Here is a 25,163-nt window from a genome sequence, read left to right on the forward strand (position 1 = left end):
CGGCGGGCGGCGGGGCGCGGCGCGGCCCATGTGCTGCCGGGCGGGGGGCGGCCAAATGGGGCCGGGGGAAGGGGCAGCGGCGGTGGCACGGCAGCCCCCAGGCCTCGGTGCCCCCAGCCCCCCAGGAAGGGTGTGGGGGAGCTCCCTGAGGAAACCTACGTCACCCTTAGTCTAATTAATGTGGAAAACGTGCAGTTAGCACGGAGGGTTTCAGAGAGGTGCCCTCGCTCTGAACTCCTAAATTAACCACCCCAACGAAGGACAGGGTGGTGTCTCTCATCTCCTCAACTCATCCCTCGTGAGATTTTTGCCTTGCCCCCTAAAAATCTTCTTTTCCTACCACTGCTTTGAACATTCCCGCACTTTTTTTGGGCAGCAAATATTCATCACAATCTTCCAGCTGGCCTTTTTGTTCTTCACACCGCTAGCCCTCGGTTTTGGCACCAGGCTCTAATCCCTACTGAGCACTGCCTGAAATCCTCACTTAAAAGTTACATACATGGCCCTGCAAAAGATGAGGAGAGTTCTCTTCCATTAGAGCAAAAATTATGGTATATATTTTCACGTAAAAAACATCGACAGATAGTATCATGCATTTTCTCTAATCAAGCAATTTCACTTCTGTTAATTTAGCATCCTCCACTAGTGCTCAGTGCAAACACACAAATCCTCTCTAAAGGAAAGCAGTATTGTATTTATGGAATACAATGTCAAAAAATAAAATAAAATACAAGATAATGTTCATCTGGCATCAGAACTGTATAAAAGTAGCAGAGTAAAACCATGTGTACAGCAGCAAGAAAATCAAAAAAAATTAAACTTTAAATTACTAAAGCACATCTTTATTTTGCAATTAAACAATTAAGATCCACAAGTAAACTATATATATATTTTCAAGTCTGTACCTAGACAACTATTTGTCAACTGAAATTAAATATATCCACAAAATATGCATAACAGCATTTTTTCACATAATAGAATGAAATTTTACTTAAGACTAAAACAAGACTTGTTAAATGTTAATTAGCATATTTATTCTGGGAACTGCTGGTTTTCGGTAGAATGTTAGTGTATCGTTTTAATGGCAAGAAATTTCATTTTATCAAAATGAGGACAAATACATAAGGCCCTTTAAAGCATACAGTAGCTGCAGTGACAAAAGCTGAATTCATTTTCACATTGTCCAGTGTTGACCAATTTCAAGTTTCCATCGTTTTCAATCAGCTACCCTGGCGATTTAAGCCAAGATGTTGTGTTTTAAAGCGTCCCCCCACCCCGCCATGTGCTTTTAAACAAATTTATAGGCAAAAGTCTGCTTATGGGAAGAAGCTTCCCACCCTCCCAACATTAATAAAGATACACAAGAGTTAGTCTAAACAACAAAAGCTATTCAACTCTGAGATGATTTACTTCACACTTGTCAATCATTGAGCAGTACGAAATGGAGATGAAATTTGACAACTGAAAGCCACAGCTGGAAATGCAAATTAATTACCAGAAGTAACTAGCAAAAAATATTGCCACCTCCTGATTGTTAATAATGATCTAGATAATATTCTTCCCTTTGTATTTACAGATAGTATAGCACCTGTTACAGAAAATAAAAAACCCCAAACCTTACACAAACAGCCCTGCCAAATTGACTGGTTAAAATGGGATCACTGGTAAACGAACCAAACCAAATGGAATAAAATCTGAGTACACTGGGTAAAACAAAAACCTTAGTTTTCTTACCTTAATTTTCCTGTATGATTATTATGGGTTGTTACTGTGGTGCCCCAATGTACTGAGATAATTGCACTGCGTAGTTTATAGCCTAGTCTTTGTGGATACATCCTAGTTAAAGAAAACAACAGCTTAATGTAAACTGTTTACCCTTTTCACTCATGTCTTAGGCCCCTGGCCTTGGAGTAAAAGGATGACAACTTCTTTAAACTTTGTTGTGCATTATCTTTAGTTATCAAAATTCAAATAAGTTAAGTAAAAAAAAAAAATACTGATTTCCAGGTAATTGATCTAATGTTAAAAATAATGCTTAGCAGAACCACTTACAGTAAACTTAGCTAATCTGCAGCTAGCTGAGAGAGATCACAGAGATAAATTTACGAGTACCCTGTAGTTTCCATTTGCGCTTTTTTTTAATGCAAGCTCTACATTCTTTTTATGACAGGAAAATTGAGGTGACGAATTATTAATATCTGTTTTCTGAAAGTCCCTCAAATACATGAGCAGTAAACCAGAAATGGCTGGAACAACAGAAATCAATCGTACCAGGGTGTAACCCAAATCATCTCTGTACAGAAACCCATTAAGCATCTCTCTCCAAACCCAATTTATTTTGTCCAATAGTTCAGTCAGTAGTAAGCATGAGATAAAGTGCTACCATTCAAACATCAAAACACTTTGAAAAAAATCACCCTTTAAAACACGTAAGCTTGCTAAATATGAAATAACACAGCCAGCAAACTGTCAGCCAGTCTGTGAAACCAAAGTTCATCCTACAGCATACTAGAACAATCCAAAAAGTACATACTTTTTTTTTTTTTTTTTACCAAAAATGTCAGCTTTTTTTTTGTTTTTTTTTTTTGTTTTTTTTTTTTTTAATTTCTCCCAAAGTTTTACCAAATGAGCTCTCAATGAGCAAAACATGCCGAAGTGAGCAACTGGAGCTTGCAGCTTGTGCACCAGTTAAACTTGCAGCTGGAGAAGCCCAATGAACTGTGAAGATGCACGACTGTGCTAGCAACTAGGACAGAGGTAAAGTCCAGTGGTGACAAACTAGCCTCCTTTGCAGATTGCTAAACTAAAAAAAATTTTTTTTGGTTTATAACTGCTGTGAGTTAAATGAGATTGGACAAAACGGTTATAATAAAACAAACCAATCCTCTTCCCCTTGTAACAGCTTCCCAATCACCACTAACCAATCTCTGCAATTTCATGCAAGATCCACATTTAATCAATGAATATATAAATATTTACAAGATTTTAATATTTGATCCCAGCACTAGAAGTGGCAATGGAAAAGAGCTTTTCCAGTCTCGAGACAAAAGATGGGTATTTAAATAAGAGAATACTCCCAACCACCTGGGGACATATGTGCTATAAAAAGACTTACATAAGTGACATTAGAGGGCACCATTCCTGTACTTTGTGCTAATCCAAATATGCAGAATTTGAATATGGACCATATTCCAATTCCTCCCTTTATCCTCAGGGCTGAGGGTCTTTCAGATTGCCTGCGTAGTGGCTCTACAGTCACAACTACAGCGCGTGTACTGGACAACCTGGTTTCGCTTGGAGATTTGCGGATGGTGGATCTGTAGTTTTTCATGCTCATGCTAATTCCCTGAGCCATCAAACATCGCCCACACACCTACACAAGCATAAAAATATCACGTAATTCAGCTCCACGACACACCTGGAGCTCCAGCCTCCCTATGCAATACCTCTTCTTCCCGTCTCTCTGGGCAGTGCAACTGCAGCAGCAATGCTGCACTCTGGCCCTTCCACGGGTACCGCAAAGCTTTTCGGAAGCTCTCTCTGGAAAGTTGCCGGGTTCCATATCAAACACCTCATGTTCCTTAGTCTCCCAACTGCCTTCTCACCCTCTCTCTCACAGATAGTGTGCCAGAGTGTAATCAGCTATACTAGATGAAGCGCTGTTGTTCTATCTGTATGGGATGTAAGCTTCCAAGACTGAACAGAAAAAATGCAGAAAAAAACTTCAGTTAACATGAAATGTAGTGCGATACAATCAAGCTCTTTTTCATAACTAGGAGAGAATATATACAAATTAAATGCATAAAAGCAATGAGTTACTGCTTAAGACAAGCACATTATTTAAAATACCAAATGCTTCTAAGTTTAGGACAAATGAAGTCTGCAGTTCTCAGTTATCTGTTACATCTGACGCAGTATTTCTCAGAATGGATTGGCTGACAATCTGCAGGTGATCTATAAAATGATACCTGCATCTTATTTCATATTTAGCAAAGATAAAAAATGCCCCCAAAACCACACAAAGCCTTCTCTAGAGCCCCATGTTTTTCTACCAAAAAAACCCTTCAAATCCACTTTAAATGAGATGGTAGTGGTTGTTTTCAGTTTGAACCCAAAAGGAAAACAAAAATCTTGACATTATACATTGGCAGAAAACTGTCATAATATTGCTCTTATTTACAATGAAAACTTCATTTCTTTTTAAAACTGGATTTGTATCATGGAAGTGTTACAAACATACTCTTTCTCCCACCCACCCAATATTTTTCCTAATCAAATGGTATGAAAATAATTATTCATAAAATCCAACAGTCATAACACCAATCACGTATAGGTCATTTTGTCTGAAAGATACATTCATGTTTTGTACAGCATGAAACATACAAAAACTTCTTTAAAAAGTTTGAAGGATGATACAGATCTTCATAACCCAAAGTAAAATCTTTAGCAGTTTTGATTTTTTTTTTTTTTGGCCATATAAAAATATTTGAAAGGCCATTTATACCACAACCAGTAGAAACATTTGAATGACTGATGTATGGTGCAGGAAGGCTTCAGTGCTAATTCTCTTTCCCAATCGGTTTTTGGTTACCACTCTGCTTTCCAGAAGCCCAAATGCCCCTGATCAGCTGATGAGCAGTTATCAAAGAAGAGTTGCTTTGCTTCAACTTCTTTCCCAGTGCAACCAGTTAATGCACGCCAACCCATCAGCTTAAGTCAATGCAGAGGGAAGATTCTGAAGAGACCTGTTATACTTGCCTGTATTTGTAATCAAAATGATAATGACAAATGACCGATAAATATCCCACACAATTGTGGTATAAATGGGTCTTTTGAACTCAAACTGCTTTGGCAACTTCACATTTTAAATACGTGACATCCCAACACTATGCAATGTTGCTATAAACTTAATTTCTTGTTCCCCTCAGAGAAAAAGGGCAAACGCTATTTTCATTTACAATTTGACTACGAAGAAAATTTACTTCAGTATATGAATGAATTATTTTAATTTGTAGACATTAAGTGCTGAGTTTAAAATAACCTTCCAGCTAGCTGGCATCTCAGCTAATATCATTGTATGCAAGTTAAAGCTTAAACTTTACTAAAGAAGACTTTTGTTGTTGTTGTTGCAAATGGCTTAAAATGAAACTGAGATTAAAGCTACTTTATCACTTTTTCAATTTGTCAGATCCAGAGATTCTTGTAAGATTCATTTTTCGCTGAGGAATAATATTGATTTAGGCATCAAATCTAGAAATATAAGTAACAAGGCCACAGGCCATCTAATATTATATTGTTTTCTAAAAATATTTAAAACTATATTTTCCATTTGGCATTGTGGTTCATGTTTATTACTAAGTCGTAAGCCAGGATTTCACTTTGCCTGAATCCCTTTTCACTTAATATTTCATAGCTGATCTCTTTCAATGTCCATAGAACACAGTATATTATATAATATAATTCTTCAATAGTTAAAAACTTATTTAGTGTAGAACTTTCCATTTTAATTCTATGCTCTATATAGCTTATAATAAAATTTACTGGATAAACATTTTCAGGAAACCAATACAATAAATTATTATTTTTTAAATAGAGGGCACAAAGTTATGTTGTTGCAGGGCAGTCAAAGAAGTGACTGATTATTTTTTTTTTCTTACAGTATATTACAACGGACACCTTGCTTCTGACTTGGTTTCTCCTATACTGGAAAAACATTAAAAATTGGGACATTACAGATATATATATATATATATCTCCTTAGAGTGAGCTCAGATACTGTATCAGACAGATATTTGTTACAAATCTTCTACCTACTTAAATAAGAAGCAACCCATATCAACTGGAACAACTTTGCACAAGCATAACAGAGGGCGACTGGGGTCATTATGGAATTAAAGTTCTGGGACAGCATTATAGTGTTCTCCTTCCTCACCCCCCACCCCCCAAACAATTAGAAAAATAAAAGGCAGACCTGTACGAACATGGCTTGAAATCAACTATGAGGACTTAAAGAATAACTGGTTAGCAGATAATGGAATTAAATCACATCTGATTGTAAGTTCAACTTAATTATCAGTGCTATTAAAGAGTTATGTTCTAATTGAGCAAGACAGCTATTCTCAATAAAAGGATAAGACAAAGTATCAGCTTCTAATGACCTACTAGCATTTCATAGTAAGCTGCTAGTAAGTTACTAGTTGAAAGCAATGAAGGAATGTGTCAGATTTTTCACATAATTACAACACAGCAGCAAACGATGCTCATTCATTAAGTTGGCAGAGGTGCTTTTGCTACTGAGTGTAGCACACAGGTACTTGTATAAGGAAAGAGGGAACGGTATTTCCATGACCCCTTGCAGTAACATATTCCAAGCACCAAGGGCTGTTTTTAAAATCTGAACCCATTAAGATAAATACGACAGGACAAGACCACCCCCCACAGAATCATGAGTGCCTTTCACTGGATGTACGCTGTAAGTCTCAAGGCACTTAAGGGGTTAAGACAATGCATGCACTAGTTCCCATCACGTAATCTTAAGTCACATGAATCAGAATACACCAGTGTATGACACACAAGCTGTGTCAAAGAAATGCTGTTTATTTTTTTTTAATTTTTATTATTATTGTTTTTTTCTTTTTTTTTTTCCTCTTTTTTTTTTTTTCTTTTTACAAGATGCTGGTAAGTGGGCATTATGCAGCTACTGCTGGGTTAACACAGATGCCAGCTTTCCTCTAACAACCAGCTGGTCTCTAATAAGGGCGTAGGACAGTGTGCTGCATCAGTAGGCAGTGTGTATCTATCTAGTATCGGCAATATTGCTAATGTTGTAAAAAAAACAAAACAGTGAGAGTCTGTACATAGTAAATAAACCTAGCACTGGAGAAAGACCATGGCTTAGTGTATTTTTTCATTTGTTTTCCATTTTTAAGAGACATGGGTGTAAAACAAAGTGAAATAATTCCAAGCCTTGTTTGTAGCAATTCAACCAGAAGCGCAGTATATGGCACTACAATGAAATATCGTAGATTACCCTGAACACGATTAGTTCTTTCAGTTTGTGGTTTGTTCGGAGCAAAGCACGAAAATAAAGTCTTCAAACAGATGAAGGTTAGAAGAGTTTCAGAGACTGATTTTGTTTCAACATAAAGTGCAACAGTGCTGAAGTTTTCAAAGTCCTTTGTCAATTCTTTGCCGTACTTCACTATCACTTCCTGCAAGCAGTATTATGGCACAAAGAATGCTGCCAGTTCATTATATAGAGGACAGGATTCCTCAATTGATATCCTAGGGTTTTTGCTCTTTATTTATGTGGTGATGCTTGTAAAGGTTTAATAAATCCTTCTTCGTACACCTTCAAAATAGCTTCACATACAAATCTGTATTGACTCTGAAAAGGAAAGCAGATTCAATTAATTGAAAAGAAACAGACTTGAGACATGTCCTTTGGAAGCAGGAAAGACCTCTAGTATTTCCAACCCTATTTCCTTAATGGTCTGAGAACTGTGCTTCAAAGTTAGTTTAGAAAACACAAAACAATAGAAACAGTGTATTAGAACTTGAGAAACTTCTTGTTTCTCAACAGAAGAGTGGAATGAATAGCACTTTGAAATATATAACTGAAGTCACACCCACAACACCAGTCCTGTTCTTATAACATCACTTCTTCAGTAATTTTCTACCCTTCATTTCATTACTGAAGTTTCACTGACCTAACCTTTCCATGCACTTGGCATTTAGAAGCTACAGCAGCATCTGTAGCTAGCACTATCGACTTCTAAAGCACTTCTTCATACTTACATTAATTCTGCCATGTTACTGGCATCTCTCAGAATTTGAGGAAAAAAAAGTGTTTCATGTTGAAAAAAACAAAACCCAATTTCTTAACATTACATAATATCTAACTCTACACACATTCAAGTTGAGCACCAGCATACGTAGAGGCCAGTAATACCTCTTTTTAAACAAATATTAGTTAAAAAAAAAAAAAACAGCAACCAAATTCAAATAAGATAAAAATAAAAGAAAAATTGTTTTGTAAAGCACTGCAACTAACAATGAATACTGCATATAGCGTATACGCTAGTCAGAAACCTAGCATTCCCATCTTTTTAATGTCTTGGGATATCCCTATCTACGCAGTAATTGTTGACGTCTGGTCTTAAATGAGCACAGTAACAGATTTAGTAATAGAATTATTATATATTGTATTGTTGCATATATATTAATGTATTTGAATTCATACTTATTTGTGGAGCATATGCATTCTGCCTCCAGTGCTCCCTAACGGAGCTTTTCCAAGCTCTCTTCCTATAGTAAGCATACAGGGGAATCATGCATGGGGCCATCTTGCGGACATTAAGTGAATCTTTCAGGATATACAAAATCGGGAAGAGACATCAAAAGGAGAAATTATGATAGATAATGTTTATTATCCCCCCTCATTCTGATGCAGTGAAACGCATTTGTGTTCCGCTGCAGATAGAACACGCTCATTTTTTTGTGTAGAAAAATGAAAAAAAAAAGATATTTAGCACATTCTGGGGAAAAAATAGTTAGAACCCTTACCCCTGTACCTCCTCCCTTTACTAATAAAAGTCTCTTCCTCTCTATGTATGCTATAGAGATGTACAAACTCATACTGTACCACCATCACATACAGCAAGAGCCATCCTTTATTGTTTTTCATATATCATCATTTTCCTCATCCTTCCCAGCTGAATAACACTTTTATTTTTATAAATTTTATTTATTTTTGTGGAAATGAATACTGGACAGCAGCATTGAACTACAGATGACCTAGAAATGGAGGCTTATATTATTTTTTAAAGTCTGAATACCCTCTGAAGAACATAAAAGGTTTCTTCAAATTTAGGTGAAGGAACAGCAACAGGAACATTGACATTACTACAACGAATAACTAGCTGCAGGTAATTATGGAAGAGATTTGACACTGGATCTAGTGCCTTTTTTCCTTCAAAATACTTTCCCTTTAAATACAGCGAGTAAAAACTATACAACTGAATGTTGATTCAAATAAATAAACTGAAACTGGTCAAAAAATGGAACAACCAAGACTTCAAGCCTTTCTTTGAAAGACAACACAACTCAGTATTTTGACCCTTTTTACATACTTTGTAAAAATGTAATGCAAACAGCTCAGAGATAAGCAACACCTGACTGACACAAATAAAAAGGTTCTAAATGTGTTCTAAATCCCTTCTAATCCTTTTATAGTTCAGAAATATAACATATGAAAGAAACATAGCAATTATCTTGAAAACAAACATCATCAATCCAGGGAAAGTTCCAGCATCTTAAGATACTTGAATTGTAAAGAGACCACAAGAAGAATTCCAGAAGCAAGCTACCTTTTTTAAAAATAAAATATTTCGATATATCTGGGAACAGCTTTAATAATTCTGTTTTTAAAATATAATTTCTTTGATTATTTTCCCCTTACTAAAGTCATTACGGGACGGTGTGAAGTTTTGTTTTCATTATTGCTAGGGTAACAAAATCACCAAATTGCATCACTGAAGGTTTTTTCTTGCATGTCTTAGATCTTTCTGCGTTAGCCTTTTATATTATTCCCATTTTTAACTTTTAGAATTATGCTCCTGCTTTCTCTACTGAGCAATTTGTACACTACTGAAAATTGGCCCTTTTCGACATTAACTGCCAGATAACCCTGAAAAAGCTGCTGCTTTTCCCCAAGTTGTTTTTGTAGAAATTTAAAGACTTGCTCTTTTCCAATAACTAGAGCATTTATTTCTGTCTCGAGCCAAGGCTGCAGCTATAGTCGGTAAAGATGCCTTCTTTGAAAAACGATAAACAGCAAGTATATTAAAATATGTTTAATGATACAACTAAATAATATGAAATTATTCTTCTACAACACAGAAAAACAAGTATGATACTCACAGGTGTTTGGATCATCATGGCCCTTTGATCTCTCATAGTTCTTACAATATCTAGTGGGTAAACAGGCTGATTGCACTCAATGAGACACATTGCTGTCTCCATAGTGATGAGAACTCCTGTCCGTCCAATCCCAGCACTGTAAAAAACAACAAAAAATAAAGTATCTGAAAGACAGTCCACATTTAAAGGCCACGTTTTCCTAAATGGAGTATAAAGCACCCCACCAAACTTAAGACCTCCCTTCTCAAGGATTCTCATGACTGAGCTTTATGATAACAGGGGTTAGACAGATTGGGTGTCACTGGAAGCTTCCATCCTGCCTGAAAAGAGCAGAAGGCAGTGCAGAACTGTCAATCCTCTTCAGAGAATTGACAGTTCTTAACCTAGCTTTTAACTAACAGAAACTACAAATATATTTATTCATTCAAAATATTGTTTTGCAGTTTTAAAATAGAAACCTAATGTTCCTTCATACTTGAATATAAAGCCAAATCCGTTTTTTCAGACAACACCATTATCTCAACTCATACAATTATTATTTGTCAGTAAATGAAAGTTTGCTTCTAAATTAATTAGTTAATATAAACATTGTCTTTGAAGCTTAATTGTTCTGATTTTGAAGCATAATTTCAGATTAAATCCAGCCAAACTACTACTTTAAGTTTTTGTCCAGAAGGTGGCATCAAAGCTACTACATATTTCAGTGATGTCACAAAACTTTCATGACAAGATGTAAATGTACTGGTTATATAAAATTACTCCACAACATTTTACACCTCCAGAATTTATACATACAGAATTTGTATGCGGAATGCACCATGAAATGCAAGCAGGAACGGTATTTGTCAAAGAATCTGTAACAATTCATTTTACAATGTCAAAAGATCCAGATAAGGGCAACAACAAGGATGGAAAGTATGATACAGTTTCCATATGATAAATATCAGGTGAGCTAAGACTCTTCAGCTTGGGAAAAGAAACCGTTGCTTGATGGAGTGGAACACTGAAACTTAACAGAAGACAAGAAAATCATGAATGGCAGGAACAGGGTGGGTGGCTCACCATCTCTTACGGAACAAGAATTAGAAACTGTTCAGCTAAACTGTTAGAAGCCTTGTTAAAGTAAAAACAAAACAAAACAAAAAAGCTTTGATGCAAATTTGCAGAACTTGCCAAAGGACAGGAATGCAGGAATTCAAGAACTCAGAAATAAGAACAGAAACGTCCTTGGAAAAGAAAGGCACTGGAGCTGCTACACAGACAAACGTAACAGGTTCAGTAATTTCTTTAACTTGAAATGAGTTGGAAGCTGGGCAAATTACGTGGCACAAGCACCATAAAACCTTGTTTGGTTCTTTACTTTCCTGAAGCATCTATTTATGATCACTGGTCCAAACAGAACAGAGTACATTCAGCCTGATTTTGAATAACGTTTCTTTCTTAAAGTACATTCTGTGCTACACCTTTTTCCTTTAAAGGAAAGGTGCCATGGAAATAAAATAAAATGCTTACAGTTAAGATTCACTCACTTCCAAAGTTTCTCATCTCAGTACTCTTCTACAATGGCAAATCTCAAAAAACCACTAATTTAGAAGGAAGTCACCAATTTGTACAGGGAATAAAGATTGTTACACCAGAGTGTCCTTTCATCAGCGCTGCGTTCAGGCTGTATGGATTATAAATTGTTTAACCACTCCCAGTTCAGTCAAAAAGCTTGTTAGTAGCACTGAGAACTAAATGTAATCAGAGAAGCAATAGTGATGAACACAACTTGAAAACAAGTGTTATAAAGTAGCTCAACATAACAAAACCCTTCCCTATTCTTCGGATTTTTGTTGCTTTACAATCTTTTTTTTTTTTTCTTCATTTTAAACTACTATTGTATGATAGAGGAGTCTTCTCTATTAGGTACTTGGATTCCCCATACTAAAACTGGTGCCTCAGGTCTAAAACCAAACTTCACCATTTTGGTGCTGTAATGTCTAGTCCCCTTATACTGAGCGGCTAGTAAAAACAGCATGCCAACATCATGCGGAAGAACCCCTGGGCTCCTTCAGCTTGACCTTGCTAGTGAAATGCAGTTATATTTCCCAACAGCCATCAAGTTAGGTCAATTAAGTAAATTATGCCAAACTGTGGTATTCTCTCCTCTTTTTCTGAGAGACATGAAACTGTTTTAAATGTTGATACTGAAATTATCAGAGTGGAGCCAGGTTGATATCTCACTGACAGGAATGAAATTGTTCCTGAACACCAGTGTCTCTGTAGACTTGCACACTTTGTACTGTGTTAATGAAACTATTTGTTCAGAACCACATCAACCGAAATATAGCAATAATGAAGTTGAAGAAAAATATCATTTTGAGACACTGGAATTCTAGCAGTGCCAATTGGTTTTTCCTAATTCAGAAGATTTACCCTGACCAACACAAAGCAGAAAAGACAGCCAAACCAATTAAATACAATTTCTGATACACAAAGTCATAAAAAAGTAGTCATCTTAAGCAAGCTTCCTAGGTATCTTTCACCATCTCCTTGAATTACAGAGACCACTAGCACAAGCATTTAACTTAAATATGCAAATCAATACCCACCCAGATTCATGGATGTAGATACCCCAAATTCTGCTTATTGAAAGTGATTACAACTTTAAGAAAAAGGAACTGTTTAATTTAAAGGTTGAGTTCTCCTGTAATCTGCGGATACAGTTAAATGTTTATTTGAACAACAAAGCACAGAAATACTATTTGATTTATTATCAAATATAAGTTCAATTTTGTGATTTAGCAAAATTGGAGGGGAAAAAAGGTATACCTGCAATGAACAACAACAGGTTCTTCTCTGCCAGCCCGCTTCTTTCGCACTAGACACACAAAATCTAGGAAATCACTGGAATCATCAGGAACCCCATGATCAGGCCAAGCTATATACTGAATTTGGGTCAGTTGGCGGCTTTCCTCTTTCTAAACAGAAACATAAGATTTATTGAAGGGTAACTCAGGTTCCATGGAGGGGAAAACAAACAAATAAATAAAAATCAATGGTACATTTACATCAACTTGTGCCTATAATAGATGTAGCTTCTGGAAACTTTCAGTTGTTAATTTTTGCTCATTGTGGATTTTACAATTAATTTTTTTTTGTTAAAAACAAAAACGGCAGGTTAGAAAATGGCACTCCATGTAATAGTAAAAACAGTTCAAGGATACAAACAGTCTATCTAAACACCAGATGTACAAGAAGGTAGCCAAATCTTTAACAAAACAAATTTAGCAGAAAGAGGTACCATCTTGCTAGATCAAATGGCAGCACAGGAATAGAGAGAGGGGAAGACAGGACTTCCAGGCATGAAAGCCTTCCTTCAGACTTTGTGTGAACGCCAGTATTGTGTTGGATTTAACTGCACCTCTAATTTTATCCAGCTTACTTCACAAGATGCAGAATGACTTGGTTTTCCACTCCCACCCCCTCGCTCGAATGTCACAAACATATCACATGCCTCTGGTGAGCGGAGGGGGCAGGCCGTACAATCGGAGTAAAAGAAGCATTTCAAAGAACAGAAGTTACAGTATGTTAAATAACCCTTTGGCATGGAATCATTTACAGAGCTTCCACTACTGATAATAAATGAGCAATTGTCTCAACAGCACACAGGAAAGGAATTTTAACTGCAAATTGACTAAAAGGAAGTTCTATAAAACTGATGTCTCATCTGGAAATCCATGCAGTGAGAGAGAAGTACATGAACTAAATTTCAGATAACCATTCCCAAACATTTCTGAGACTGAAATGCTAACTGGTGAAGCTCTGGAAACTACATATTCCCTCAAACTCCATGCTATGCATGTTTAATCTGGGAGGTCCTGGTTTACATCTCATTGCTGATCCCAATTCATGCTTCTCTCAGCAGGATTTATCGTCCATCTACTTGCACACAATCTCCAAGATGGAATTATTAAGAACTGTTTGCCACCAAAAAGGTGGATTTTCAGTAGCAATACTCGAACACTGCTTCTGTTTGATGTTTTGAAAGCACCAAGGGAATAACAAGTTTCTCAACTTTTAATTACTCTTTTTTATTGTCCAGGTCTTGAAAGATGGCAATAAAAGCCTTTAAGACAAATAATACATCTTTTATGTGATTCTAGACCAATTTATATTATTATGGAAACCAAATCCTTGTGATATTTTGCTTATAAATGGTTATCATGCTAACAGCAGAACTTATACAAGGTAAAAACATTTCAATAAGACTAGTTTTCTAAAGGTTTCTAGAAATAAACAGTTCTGTTCACATGTCATCAAGATTTTAAAAAGCCTGATTAGGTAGTTTCAGCTAGTCTGTGAGGATCCCACAGATTAATACTTTATATGCATACATATGTGTGTGTGTGTATATATATATATATATATATATATATATAATGATTTTACCTCCAGATTAGTCAATGTCATTTCTCGAAACACATAAGCAGGATTTCCTTCTTCTGAATGGCAGGTAATCTGGAAATTCCCGTATGACGAGCTTCCTGATGGCTCTGGCCAGTATTGATGGCATTTAACCTGAAGTCAACACATTTTTAAAGATGTTTGTGTTTAAATTCAGAATATTATTTTCAGTCTCTCTAGTTGCTTATTCCTTTGTTCAGTAAATAATATTTTGATCACTTTGTAACTACTATTAGTTTACTTACCAAATAGACTGTGCTACTTAATTAACTGCATATCAAATAATGTGCCGCAGAGCACCAACTCAGTGCTAGTGTAAATTGAGGATGGATGCCTTTATCTTTCGCTAGAATTTGTTTTTAAATTGTATTTATAAAATATTTCATCTTAACACTTGAGTGACAAAAGCGCTGCTTTATAAATATTTCTGACCTCTAAAAACTTAATGTAATCTTCTTAAAGCACATGTATATGGGAAAAGAACATATGAAAAAAAGAAAGGAGATAAGCAACAAAAAAGCTGCTAAACCAATTCAGAAATTAGGGGAATGCAGATGGTGGGCTTCAAAGACTCTTGATAAAGTCACCAGTGTGAATGAAAACTCTAAAAACTAAGATTTTTAGATATATTGCTTAACGGCCTAATTATAGAGGTCATTTCAGCTCAAGTGTACTTTTGTTTTTCCAACCCACCTGGCGATTCTTTAAGAGCAGCCAGATTTGCAGACTTCCTGCTCCACTGAGACATCCCGGCATGCAGTGGGATAGTGATGTCAGTAGGCTCATGATCAGCTTTAGAGCAGGGAGTCTGCCTATGGGTATAAGACAGATAAGTCCTTTTACTTAATTATTTAGCAGCTCTCCAAAGAGCTCCACAAATATCATTATTGAGTGGGGTGGGGGAACCTCAGAACTGCTATTGTAAGTCTGTTTGTAGCAGATTTGTAAAGAAAATTCAAATTAAAAGGGCACTTGCACTGAAATTCCCTCTAATCATATTCATTTGGGAGCAGGCAGCATCATGCTAATGTTGAGTCACTGAAAAAAAGTTTAAAAACACCACAACTCCCCTTCAATTATTTTAATTACATTTAGAGGCCTGACATCCCAACAAATACATGGTTATTACTAAGTTACAATATATACAGACAGCTGAAATATAGTCTGAGTTGATCAGAACACCCACAATGTTCCATAAATCCATCTTCAAAAGAAATCCTGAATTATGAGAAATTCCACTAAACTATTATTCTAGTATGTCATTTCTGTCCACACACTCAATCATCCAGTGCTACTGTGAATGCTCCAGACCTGATAACTCTGGAACTAAACCGTTTGTATGACTAGATTTTATTGTTTTGCTTGTCTCCAAAGGACAAAGCTGCACAACAAATGAAGCTAATAAAGAAAAACTATTACTTTAAAAAAAAAGCCTTTGACAACACCATGAACAATTATTTTCAACAATTCTTAAGTCTCTACTTCTGCAAGTTTTTGTACGAAAACGACTGAAAGGACAATGATTTTTTCACACAATTAAACAAAATGTTCATAGCCTCAGAACATCATTTTATGAAGAATTTTAAATTTCAAGTTTATCAAGGATTCTCTTAAAGACAGCCATCCAGGCACGTTATCTCAACACTACAAAGCTACTTTAGGCTGCCTTAAAAATTCATCTCTACATATCAAAGAACTAATTACAAGAACTGATTCCATTTTTGGAGTTTCTTCATTTGAAGATTAGAGAAAAGAAGACTCATGAAAGTAAATTCTAGTTTGACAAGAGTCAAACCAATAAGCCAAAAATATTTTAAGAAATACATGGGGACTTAAATGTATTTCAGCACTGAACCAAGTTTTAATATTAGCTACACTAAGAATATCAAAAGGTTTAAAATGTAAGATTCATCACTGCAACAGTACTAAGAATGCACTGCCCTTATGAAAACAGTTGCACTACCTGTCGTAACAGTATCTTCCTCGGACCTTTTAAATGGCAATCATTAACAGATTTTTTTAATGTAAGTGGTATTTAAGAAAATCTTGTACTTACTCTACCCCGTTCAACTTGAGTTGTTAACATTACAACCATAGATGAGCCTTGTTCCCAAGTCATCTGCCAAAAATCAGGACAAGTGTTTGGCAATGGACCTTGACAAGCAATGTACTGGTTTATTATTGTGGAAGAAGGGATTTCCATCTAAGAGAAGATAAAATCATTATTTTAATTCTTGCATTCACCATGAGAATGAATTTCTGTTAGTTACACATCAGACAATGTTTAGTGACTAATAGATAAAAAAGCAACATTACATGAATTCTATTTACTGCAACTTAGTCACTACTGCCTCATTAGTAATCCAAAAAGAATAGTGTGTTCCTCTGGTAAAGGGCTACTTTCTCCTAGTTTTTTTTTTTTTTTTTGCTTGTTTCTTTTATAAAATTACCTGCCACAAAGTATAGCAATTAAGCAAACCTAGAGTAAATTTCAAACCATCTGATTACAGGCTTACCCAGACATTCTAGCCTCGACTAGATTCACATGAATTTTTTTTTTCACTTGAGTTCTCCGTTGCAAAACTGCAAAATTACTTAATGCCAGAAACTATTTTTAAAAACAGTACTCACATTTATGTAATTTGCATTGATGTAATCTTCATTACTTTTTAAAATAACCCGTGTAGCATCATCTGAAAAAATTTTTAGAAAGATGTTACTTATTTACTAACCAGGGTAAAATACTTTTAGAACACAAATACAAACACATACTTACAAGGCGAAATGTCTCTGTATCTATTTTTGGAAATGTTTTGAGGTAATCTGGCGCAAGACATTGTCATTCCAGGTTTTTTCCTATACAATTGCTAAAGACAAAAAAGATGGTCAAGACCACAGGAGATAAAAAATACCTGTTAGTATATGCACAGAGATACTTTTTATAACATAAATTACTGAACAAAGATAGTTTCAACAAATATGGAAATACTTTTTATAAGAAAGCACTATGAAATACTCTATGGGATCGTTTAAAATAATCAAGACATCATCACAATTTGGTTAAAGACAAACTGACTGTTAAATTTCAGGCTTCCATAAGAACACTAATCCAGTGAAGTCAGTATTACATAACGTTAAGGGAATTGGCAGATACTGACATTCCACATGGTGGTTTGGGGCAAGCAGATGGCGTTGTGTATAGCTCTCTACCTACGATGAAGTTGTTTCAGAGCTTTTTTTGTTTTGTCAGATATCTTCCTGCATTTCATTAGGTATACAGTGAATCCTGGGCTACCTTGTGCTTTTCTTGCACAGTATCTCCTTTGAGAGGTTTCTGTCCTGTCATGCCTTAGTCATTCACTGCCATAACCATTGTGCTGCAAACAGTACCAGTGATATCTCCAGGTTCAATAAAAAGCACTTAAAAAACTTAAAATCTGAATCATTTAAATAATTTTTTTGAAAGTGAACTCCTAAGTGAATTGATAGAGAAGAGGCCTTAAACCAGAGTAAGAGATGTGGCAAGTAGAGCTTTGAAATCACTTTTCAACCAGAGAACACAACCTTTCACTTGTCCTCCCAGCATAAAACATGGTGACTACACACATTCCATGCACAAGTTTGACATCCTATGGCAATGAAACAGCTAAATGAAGACCTGGGAGTTATGTGTCAGTACACCCATACGTTTCTTGACCCAAACACATACACCAAAGCCATTTATGTCACACTGTTACAAAACCGTACAAAAACTTTCCCTGGAAGAGCTCCCAGTCTAAACCTATGCAGTATAACATACCAGGTACATATACTGCAAAATATGGGTACTATTCTATGTATAAAATAAATACATTTTACCAGAAGTCTCAAATAGTATGTTTTATAAATATACATTGTGATACATAACCTTAGGTCTCTGGTGAGGAATTCACACTGCTGTATTTTACAAATTATTGCTTCTTGCTTTAAGTCACTTGACCTCATGCATTAACGAAGATGGAGTATCATCAGAGCACGAGTTAGTGCTAAAGAAAGACTATAGCTATCAGCAGCTATGGACACCAAAAGAAATGCACTGTTCTTTTCAAATATGCCAAAAAATTAACTATTTATAAAGTAATTTGTTACACATTCTTAATAGGGCTGTATTTTCCATTGGTAATTTTATATTCCCTCATTGAAATAGAACATAAAATATCAACAGTTCAGCTGTCATTCAGCCCCTACATTAACTTTGATTAGTAATGAAGGTCTGAGTACAGAACATAAATTTTTGGTATGGATTTCTGTCATCACCACTATAAAAGTTTATTAAAATAGGCCCCTGATAACCATAAAAAGTTGCAAGCAATCAATAAGACTATTTAAAACTGAAACAACATTTAGAAGTAGTATTTGGATTGGTTATTCTATGCCATAACTTTGGACATGTAGTGTTTCTCTACAGGACTTTTTTTTTTTTTCTTTCGAGTGTTAAGTCAATTGTTGTACTCAAAATTGCTGATGGTACTGAAATTTAAGTGAAGTTTTCTCTGTTTAAAATGATTACTATCCCAAAAGACTTAAAACCTGCGCACAACTACAGGTGACAGTACTCACATCAAACTGAGCCAGAACAGTTCCAGTGATAAGCCCCTCTGCTAGCTGAATCATGGATTCCCGCAGAGCATTATCATCTTGATGGACACCATCAAGTGGAGATTTCTCAGGGATGTACTGGAAGTCAGGCTCGCTCTCCAGCTTCTCTTCCACAACATCATAGACAGCTACAAAAAATATAAGTATGAAGGCTCTAACCAGACATGCTGTTTGGCAAGTAAAGTTAACTTTAAGTCACTTATTTAAATCAACTAAAAAGGCATTTCTCCTGTAGAAAAATCCACATTTATTAATACATTGATTTTAATCCCCATCATTAAGGGCAAGTAGCCTTTACTGATTACTAGCACCCATGACAAAGCTAATTTTGGCTTTAACAGTCGTTTTAAGCAAAAGCACATCACTGACTGTTCACATTTTGATCAAACCTCACGTTAGGCCCTACCTTGTCTGGTGTACTCCCTAATCTCAAATTCCCACATCACGCCTCTGAAGGTGCTACAGGTACATTTACATTTTTACTTTTACTTCATTTTGTACTGATTTGTTCTTTCAGGCTTTGGTGATTAGGGCAATACATGCAGACCACCAGAGAAAATGGCACTAATATATGCCATTATAACACTATCAATGCTGTATGTGTGCCCTGCCTATAAACAAACTGAAAAATAATATGCATCATCTACTATACATAACAAACATGCTGTTAGAAAGCCTCTCTCTAGTTGAAATTGCATGATCATGAAGGAGGAAACTAGCAGCTCCTCACTTCTACAACTCAAATGTTTTTATCCAGAACACAAAGATGATCAACACATAAGGGGATACCAATTTAGTAACTTGTAAACAAACAAACAATTTTATATGAAAAAGAAAGTAAACATAAAAACCGCATGAAAGCTTGCACACAGAACATGAGCACAAATAGGAAGCATGAATCAGTGGATACAGGAAATATTGTTTATGAGGTGTTTGACATATTCTCCTAAAGTAATTTCAATTATTCTGATTGAACATGATTTTTCATTTTCCTTTCCTGTGCAACTGTATTATAATTGGGATGTAGAGCAGAATTAACTCCAGTGACCATCTGTTGGCAATACTTCAACAGTTTACGTCATGAGTATATTGCAAACACTATTATTTCAACTGCATTTTTAGCACTCTCTGCATCAAGTAGAAATGTTACCACTCATTTTGAATTGTTTTTAAAACATATGGGAGGATTTTGCATATATGGAACTCCAAAGGCTTCCAAACACTCGGTTCTTGTTTTGTGTTTTTCTTTTTCTTCAAGGGAATTACAGTAACCTCAGAAACTGCATTCAATATACAGATAGTTTTCTGGACTTTTCTTCCTTAATCAATGAGAGTGAGAACAAAATTTACTTCATCTCTCTGTTAGAGATACGCGATCTCTGGCTTCCCTATTCATTCCCAATACATAGATCTGAACAGTTCCTTAGAGTATGGGATCAATTAAGATTTATACAATAGGCTGTATCGGTGCAAGTCCTTTTCAAGGAAGGGAGTTACTTCTTAAAAGATAAGCATTCCATCAGAGGACAAAAAATTAAGATTAGAAGACAAAGACAAGGTGTTTATTTATTTATTTATATAACTTTTTCATTATGTACAAATTACTCACCATTGGGTCGAACTAGGAGCACAAGTTCCCCTGAGTGTCTCTCACAGCTAGCTTTAATAAACATCACAACTTGATCGTGGGTATGTTCTGCTATATCCCTGCCGTTGATCAGTACAACCTGGTCTCCTTCATTCAAACGAGGGACACAAAGATCAGCCTGCAACACATAGAAAAATAAAATCTGTAAAATGAGCCATTTCCAACTTGTCACCTTAAAATAGCAACTGAAAGTAACTACACTCTGGGACTTGAATCCTAACAGCCAAGTTGCTATGGTTGCTGCATGCTGCATTGTATTCAAATGATAAATCTGAGTGTTGCTCAATATATGAGACAGTGCCATTCATATGAACAAATCAATTTGTCACTGGGAGGTGACTGCCATTGTCATGTCTTTCAGCAGCTGTTACTCCTCTGGTTGAAGTAGAAAGCTTGGCTGAGCTTCTCTGTTTCAACCACATTTTGTACAGGCAACTAAAAAGCAGAATGTTATTATCTTTGAAGGGAAGGGAGTAATTGTCTAAATCAATTTCAGAGGCTTAAATACTTCAGGTATGAAGCATTACAATTGTAACAACAAGAGTAAGACAATAACCAAAGACAATGCATAAATTTAAGTAATCCCAGAGAGAAGAATAAAAATAATTATTATACCACTGTTCAACCATGGTTGCAAAAATGAAAGAGCACATGCCATCACCAATTATCTTTTCCTTGGAGACTGGCTATTTAAAGCTTTTAGCCAAAATTATTTATATTATTAAATATTTTAGAGATAATAATTTACATGGGTAAGAACATTGTTCTTACCACAGATCTCAACAGGAAAAAAATGCTGTATTTCTTAACTGTTAGCAAAGAAATGGTTCGCTCTACTGTAAAAGGTAGAAACAGAGCTGACTTCAGTCAGCTGAATACCAGGTCAGTATTTCTGGCAATCAACTGACAAAATATTGTGCCTAGTTTGAAGACACTATTGATAGTCACTAAACACCACTAACAACAGACAATCAGACCTAATGAATGATTCATGATGTCTGATTTTAATCTAAGTCTTGGCTTTATTCAGCTACATCTGTCACTAAAGTAAGAGGTGTTTGCCATTTTAGTTGTTTTTAAGAGAATAGAAGACTCCATATAAATTAGATTAAATTGTATGAATTCCCATATTAAAAAATAATCAAGTAAATGTAGTTTTAGGATGACAGCTCAAGAAACAATACATACTGAACATCTGCAAATCTGTAATTTTCAGGAACTAAATCTTGTTTCATTAAAAAAATATTTTTGAGGATTGAACTTTTTTCCACCAGTGTTATATAGCCCCACCAAATCCTTTCTGCTTGTTTCATAGGCAGCTAAGAAATAGTTACTAGTTTTGAGCACATACTTCAAGCTACACAGATATTTCAAACAGCTTGATTTTTGATAACTTACAGGTGTTCCTGGAGCTACCCTGGACACTATTACGGGCATCTTCTGATCATATCCACCCTTTAAAAATAAATTACATACGTCATAAACCATAAACATCAGAAAAACAACTTAACAGACACAAAAGGAATAGTTACTGTACCTTGACATTGAAGCCAAACCTTCCATTTTCATCCGGCTTCATTCTGATCATAACAAGATTGTCATGGGGGATACCACCATTGGGCTAGTAAAAAGAAAAAATATATATTACTTGTTCACAGTTATTATAGCCTTCGTGGATATTGTATGCAATAATTTTGCATTTTCCTAATTAAGAAATTGCTACTGGACACTCAGGAAAACATCAATAAGGCAAATGTCTTATCTCATGAGTTTTACATAGAAGGAAAAACAATTATACACTTCAAGTCTTGGATGTAATTAAGTTAAAATTGTGTTCTGTCAAAGGAAGCTCAAAGTAAGAAACGGCACTAAAACAGACTAATTGGCTTCAAGCAGTCTTAAGAGAAACAAATTACCAAACTGAAACATTTTAAATTATTTTAGTTTAGACTGCAGTAAAGAGCCCACAGTAAGAATGTAACATGATAAAAAATGAGGTAAGTTAATACACACTTTTTTTCCCCCCTATTAACTGCAATATGGTAGCAGTAAGCTGCGACAAGTTTGTCAACAAAACCTTGGTTCCATATCTCGTCCTATTTTGTGCATAAGGTAGTGTAAGTTCTGTCAAGCTCTGACAATTCAAACAGTTTATTTATTTATTTATTCTTATTCTGATCAGAACAATATTGTCACAGGAACCACCAACAAACTGGGGAATACTAGATACTTTTGTAATCTGGCAAAATCAACTTATTGCCATTGAAATAAATTTTAGTTTGGTCCACATTAATATTAATTTCGCAGGCTGAATATCACCTAGTATATACATGGTGAGGATGTGAAGTACTATTAAAGACATTTATTTCAACGATGTTTTTAATGTTACCAAATATAGCCCAAAGCATAAGAGTCATATTCAGAAAGGAAGAAAAAAATCCATTTATTAAAGGAAATCAAACGTTCCTATTAGGTATGAAAGTTCAAAACGTGCAGGCTCAATAGGTAAAAAGGCTGCTAAACTTGGCTCATAAGAACTGGAAAAAAAACATAAAAAGACAACTCAGTGTCACATGTTTTAAGCTCCTGATTAAAGCCAAACCACCCCCACCGCACCACAACCACATTCATAGTAGTGAAAAGGTGAAAACTTTGGGGAAGGAGAGGAGAGTAAACGTAAGAGTAAGCAAACGGTATGTTGATGAGAAGGAAGGGAGCATATAGTTTTTGCCGATGTTCACTGGCACAGGAGACCAAGCGAATGTTCCTGGGCAGGATGAACAATAAGCAAGGGCTCACATGCAGAGTTTGGCAAGTTCTGTGCCACTCCTTTCCCCAGATTACAAAAAACAACGACAAAAAAAAAGGCTAATTATTTCCTACTCTAACGGGCAATTTTGAAGAGTAGTTTATAATGAAAAACCCAAAGAGAGCACTGTATATCATCACTAACTTGTCCTGACTGCAGAAACTCCTGGCCACACCTGTTTTCAAATACTTCTGGACATTCTGATCGGATGCTTAAGGAAGGCTGGTGTAAAAAGCTGTCATTTCCATACCTGTCCTACTACCATTCTAAATGAACTCTCCATATGTAAACAGACAAAGGAAATTTGACAGCTTAATGAAGGCAAAATGATCAGAGTTTTTCCTGGAAATATTTGAGATGGAGCAACAGAAGAGACTCTAACAGTACAGAAACCTGAAGTGCATTCTGGTCAGAAAAGCAATCTTGAACAAATACATTCAAAATCCTAAATTTCTAATTTCACAAAATGTAGGAGTCATACTGTGTTTCTTTTCCAGTACCCAACATAAAAAGCAATCAGCAGACCAAATTAGATCTTCAGTTACAACAGTGTACTGCCGTAAGTAGGGCTGAGTAAATGTAACTCATTGGACCAGAGCAAACAATCACACTGACAATGCACACAGGAAAAAGAATCTTATTCTGCAAAAAACAACACAGCTGCATGAGAACTAAAAGGAGTTTAAAAAACAACTGAAAGTTATTTTTGTCAATTTGGTACAGATAACCGAATGCAGAGAGACCTGATGAGTAGTGTTATTTTTCAGAACAGAACTTTACTATGACTTGGGTAAGCAGCAGCAGAAGACTGAGTTGTTAAAAATACTGTTTCATGATTTAATTAAGGCAAACTTTTTATGACATTCCCAAAATGCTCATAAATTTAAAAAGTTTCAATTTTGTGTTTTATTAAAACCCCAGCTATGAAATTAAATATGGGTTTTATGGGAATCTTAACTTTATAACAAGGCCTGAGAGAACACCCTAGGCTTAGAGTTCAGAATGCAAATAAAAATAAACCAAAGGCATTTCTAAAATATCAATTTTGGGAGCTGACTCATAATTTTGAATGTCTGAGGTCGGTGAAACTGCTTATACAGTATTTGTTACATCTGGATGTTAAAGAGTCTTCCCATTCTGAAAAACATTTCTTGACCCACATCAGTATCAAACCAAAAACCATTTGAAAACTTTCCTAAGGACAAAAATCACAAAAATGGTCAGTGACTTCTCACCTCAGACAGACAATAATCAACTGATTATATTACTCATCTAGCACATGCTCAAGAAAGAAAAAAGAACTTTGGCTTGGATGTTTATGTTCCTTGTCCCAATCTCTTCGTAGTGGCTCGCTCTTGGAAATTCTAATCAAAAATACTACCACAGATTCAAAAGTCCACTCCTGACAGAACTACTCCAGATGCTAGTAGGAATTTTTAGGTTCGTCTTTTTGACAAAAGCTAGATTAAACACAATTTTTCATACCAGCAGTAGTTATCTACAAAGTCTTCTTTAAAACCGACAGTGACTTCTGAAGAGGTTAAAAGTTTCTGCAAGTGATGAAAAGCTGAGTATTTTAAAAAAGATCTCTCTAACATGTTTTGCATACTTATCCCAGTGTAGTCATTTGGTGGCAGAAGACAAAGGACTACTCCAGCAGATAGAAAAAGTAGTAGTAGCGAGGAAAGAGAGGGTATG

The 25,163-nt window shown here is 35.6% G+C and overlaps 1 protein-coding gene across 17 annotated transcripts in view; it reads right to left on the bottom strand.

The window, feature by feature from the left end:
- Positions 1-820: 820 nt before the first annotated feature.
- PTPN4 (protein tyrosine phosphatase non-receptor type 4) overlaps positions 821-25,163 on the bottom strand; it is a 115,550-nt gene continuing 91,207 nt past the window's right edge. For 16 of the 17 annotated variants that reach the window (XM_080600642.1, XM_080600655.1, XM_080600644.1 and 13 more), the window contains 11 exons: positions 22,194-22,277; positions 22,055-22,111; positions 20,618-20,774; positions 18,970-19,136; positions 17,147-17,237; positions 17,002-17,063; positions 16,427-16,573; positions 14,356-14,484; positions 12,736-12,884; positions 9,922-10,057; positions 821-7,387 (listed from right to left, as the gene is read on the bottom strand). In XM_080600642.1, coding sequence (XP_080456768.1) covers positions 7,301-7,387; positions 9,922-10,057; positions 12,736-12,884; positions 14,356-14,484; positions 16,427-16,573; positions 17,002-17,063; positions 17,147-17,237; positions 18,970-19,136; positions 20,618-20,774; positions 22,055-22,111; positions 22,194-22,277 — 1,266 coding nt within the window. In that variant the 3' untranslated portion in view covers positions 821-7,300. Of the gene's footprint in view, positions 7,388-9,921; positions 10,058-12,735; positions 12,885-14,355; positions 14,485-15,063; positions 15,183-16,426; positions 16,574-17,001; positions 17,064-17,146; positions 17,238-18,969; positions 19,137-20,617; positions 20,775-22,054; positions 22,112-22,193; positions 22,278-25,163 lie in introns of those variants that run through there. The other variant, XR_013953865.1, reaches the window with a different exon arrangement.

This window comes from Anser brachyrhynchus (assembly GCF_964034855.1).
Source record: "Anser brachyrhynchus genome assembly, chromosome: 7".
Taxonomy (NCBI): Eukaryota; Metazoa; Chordata; class Aves; order Anseriformes; family Anatidae; genus Anser; species Anser brachyrhynchus.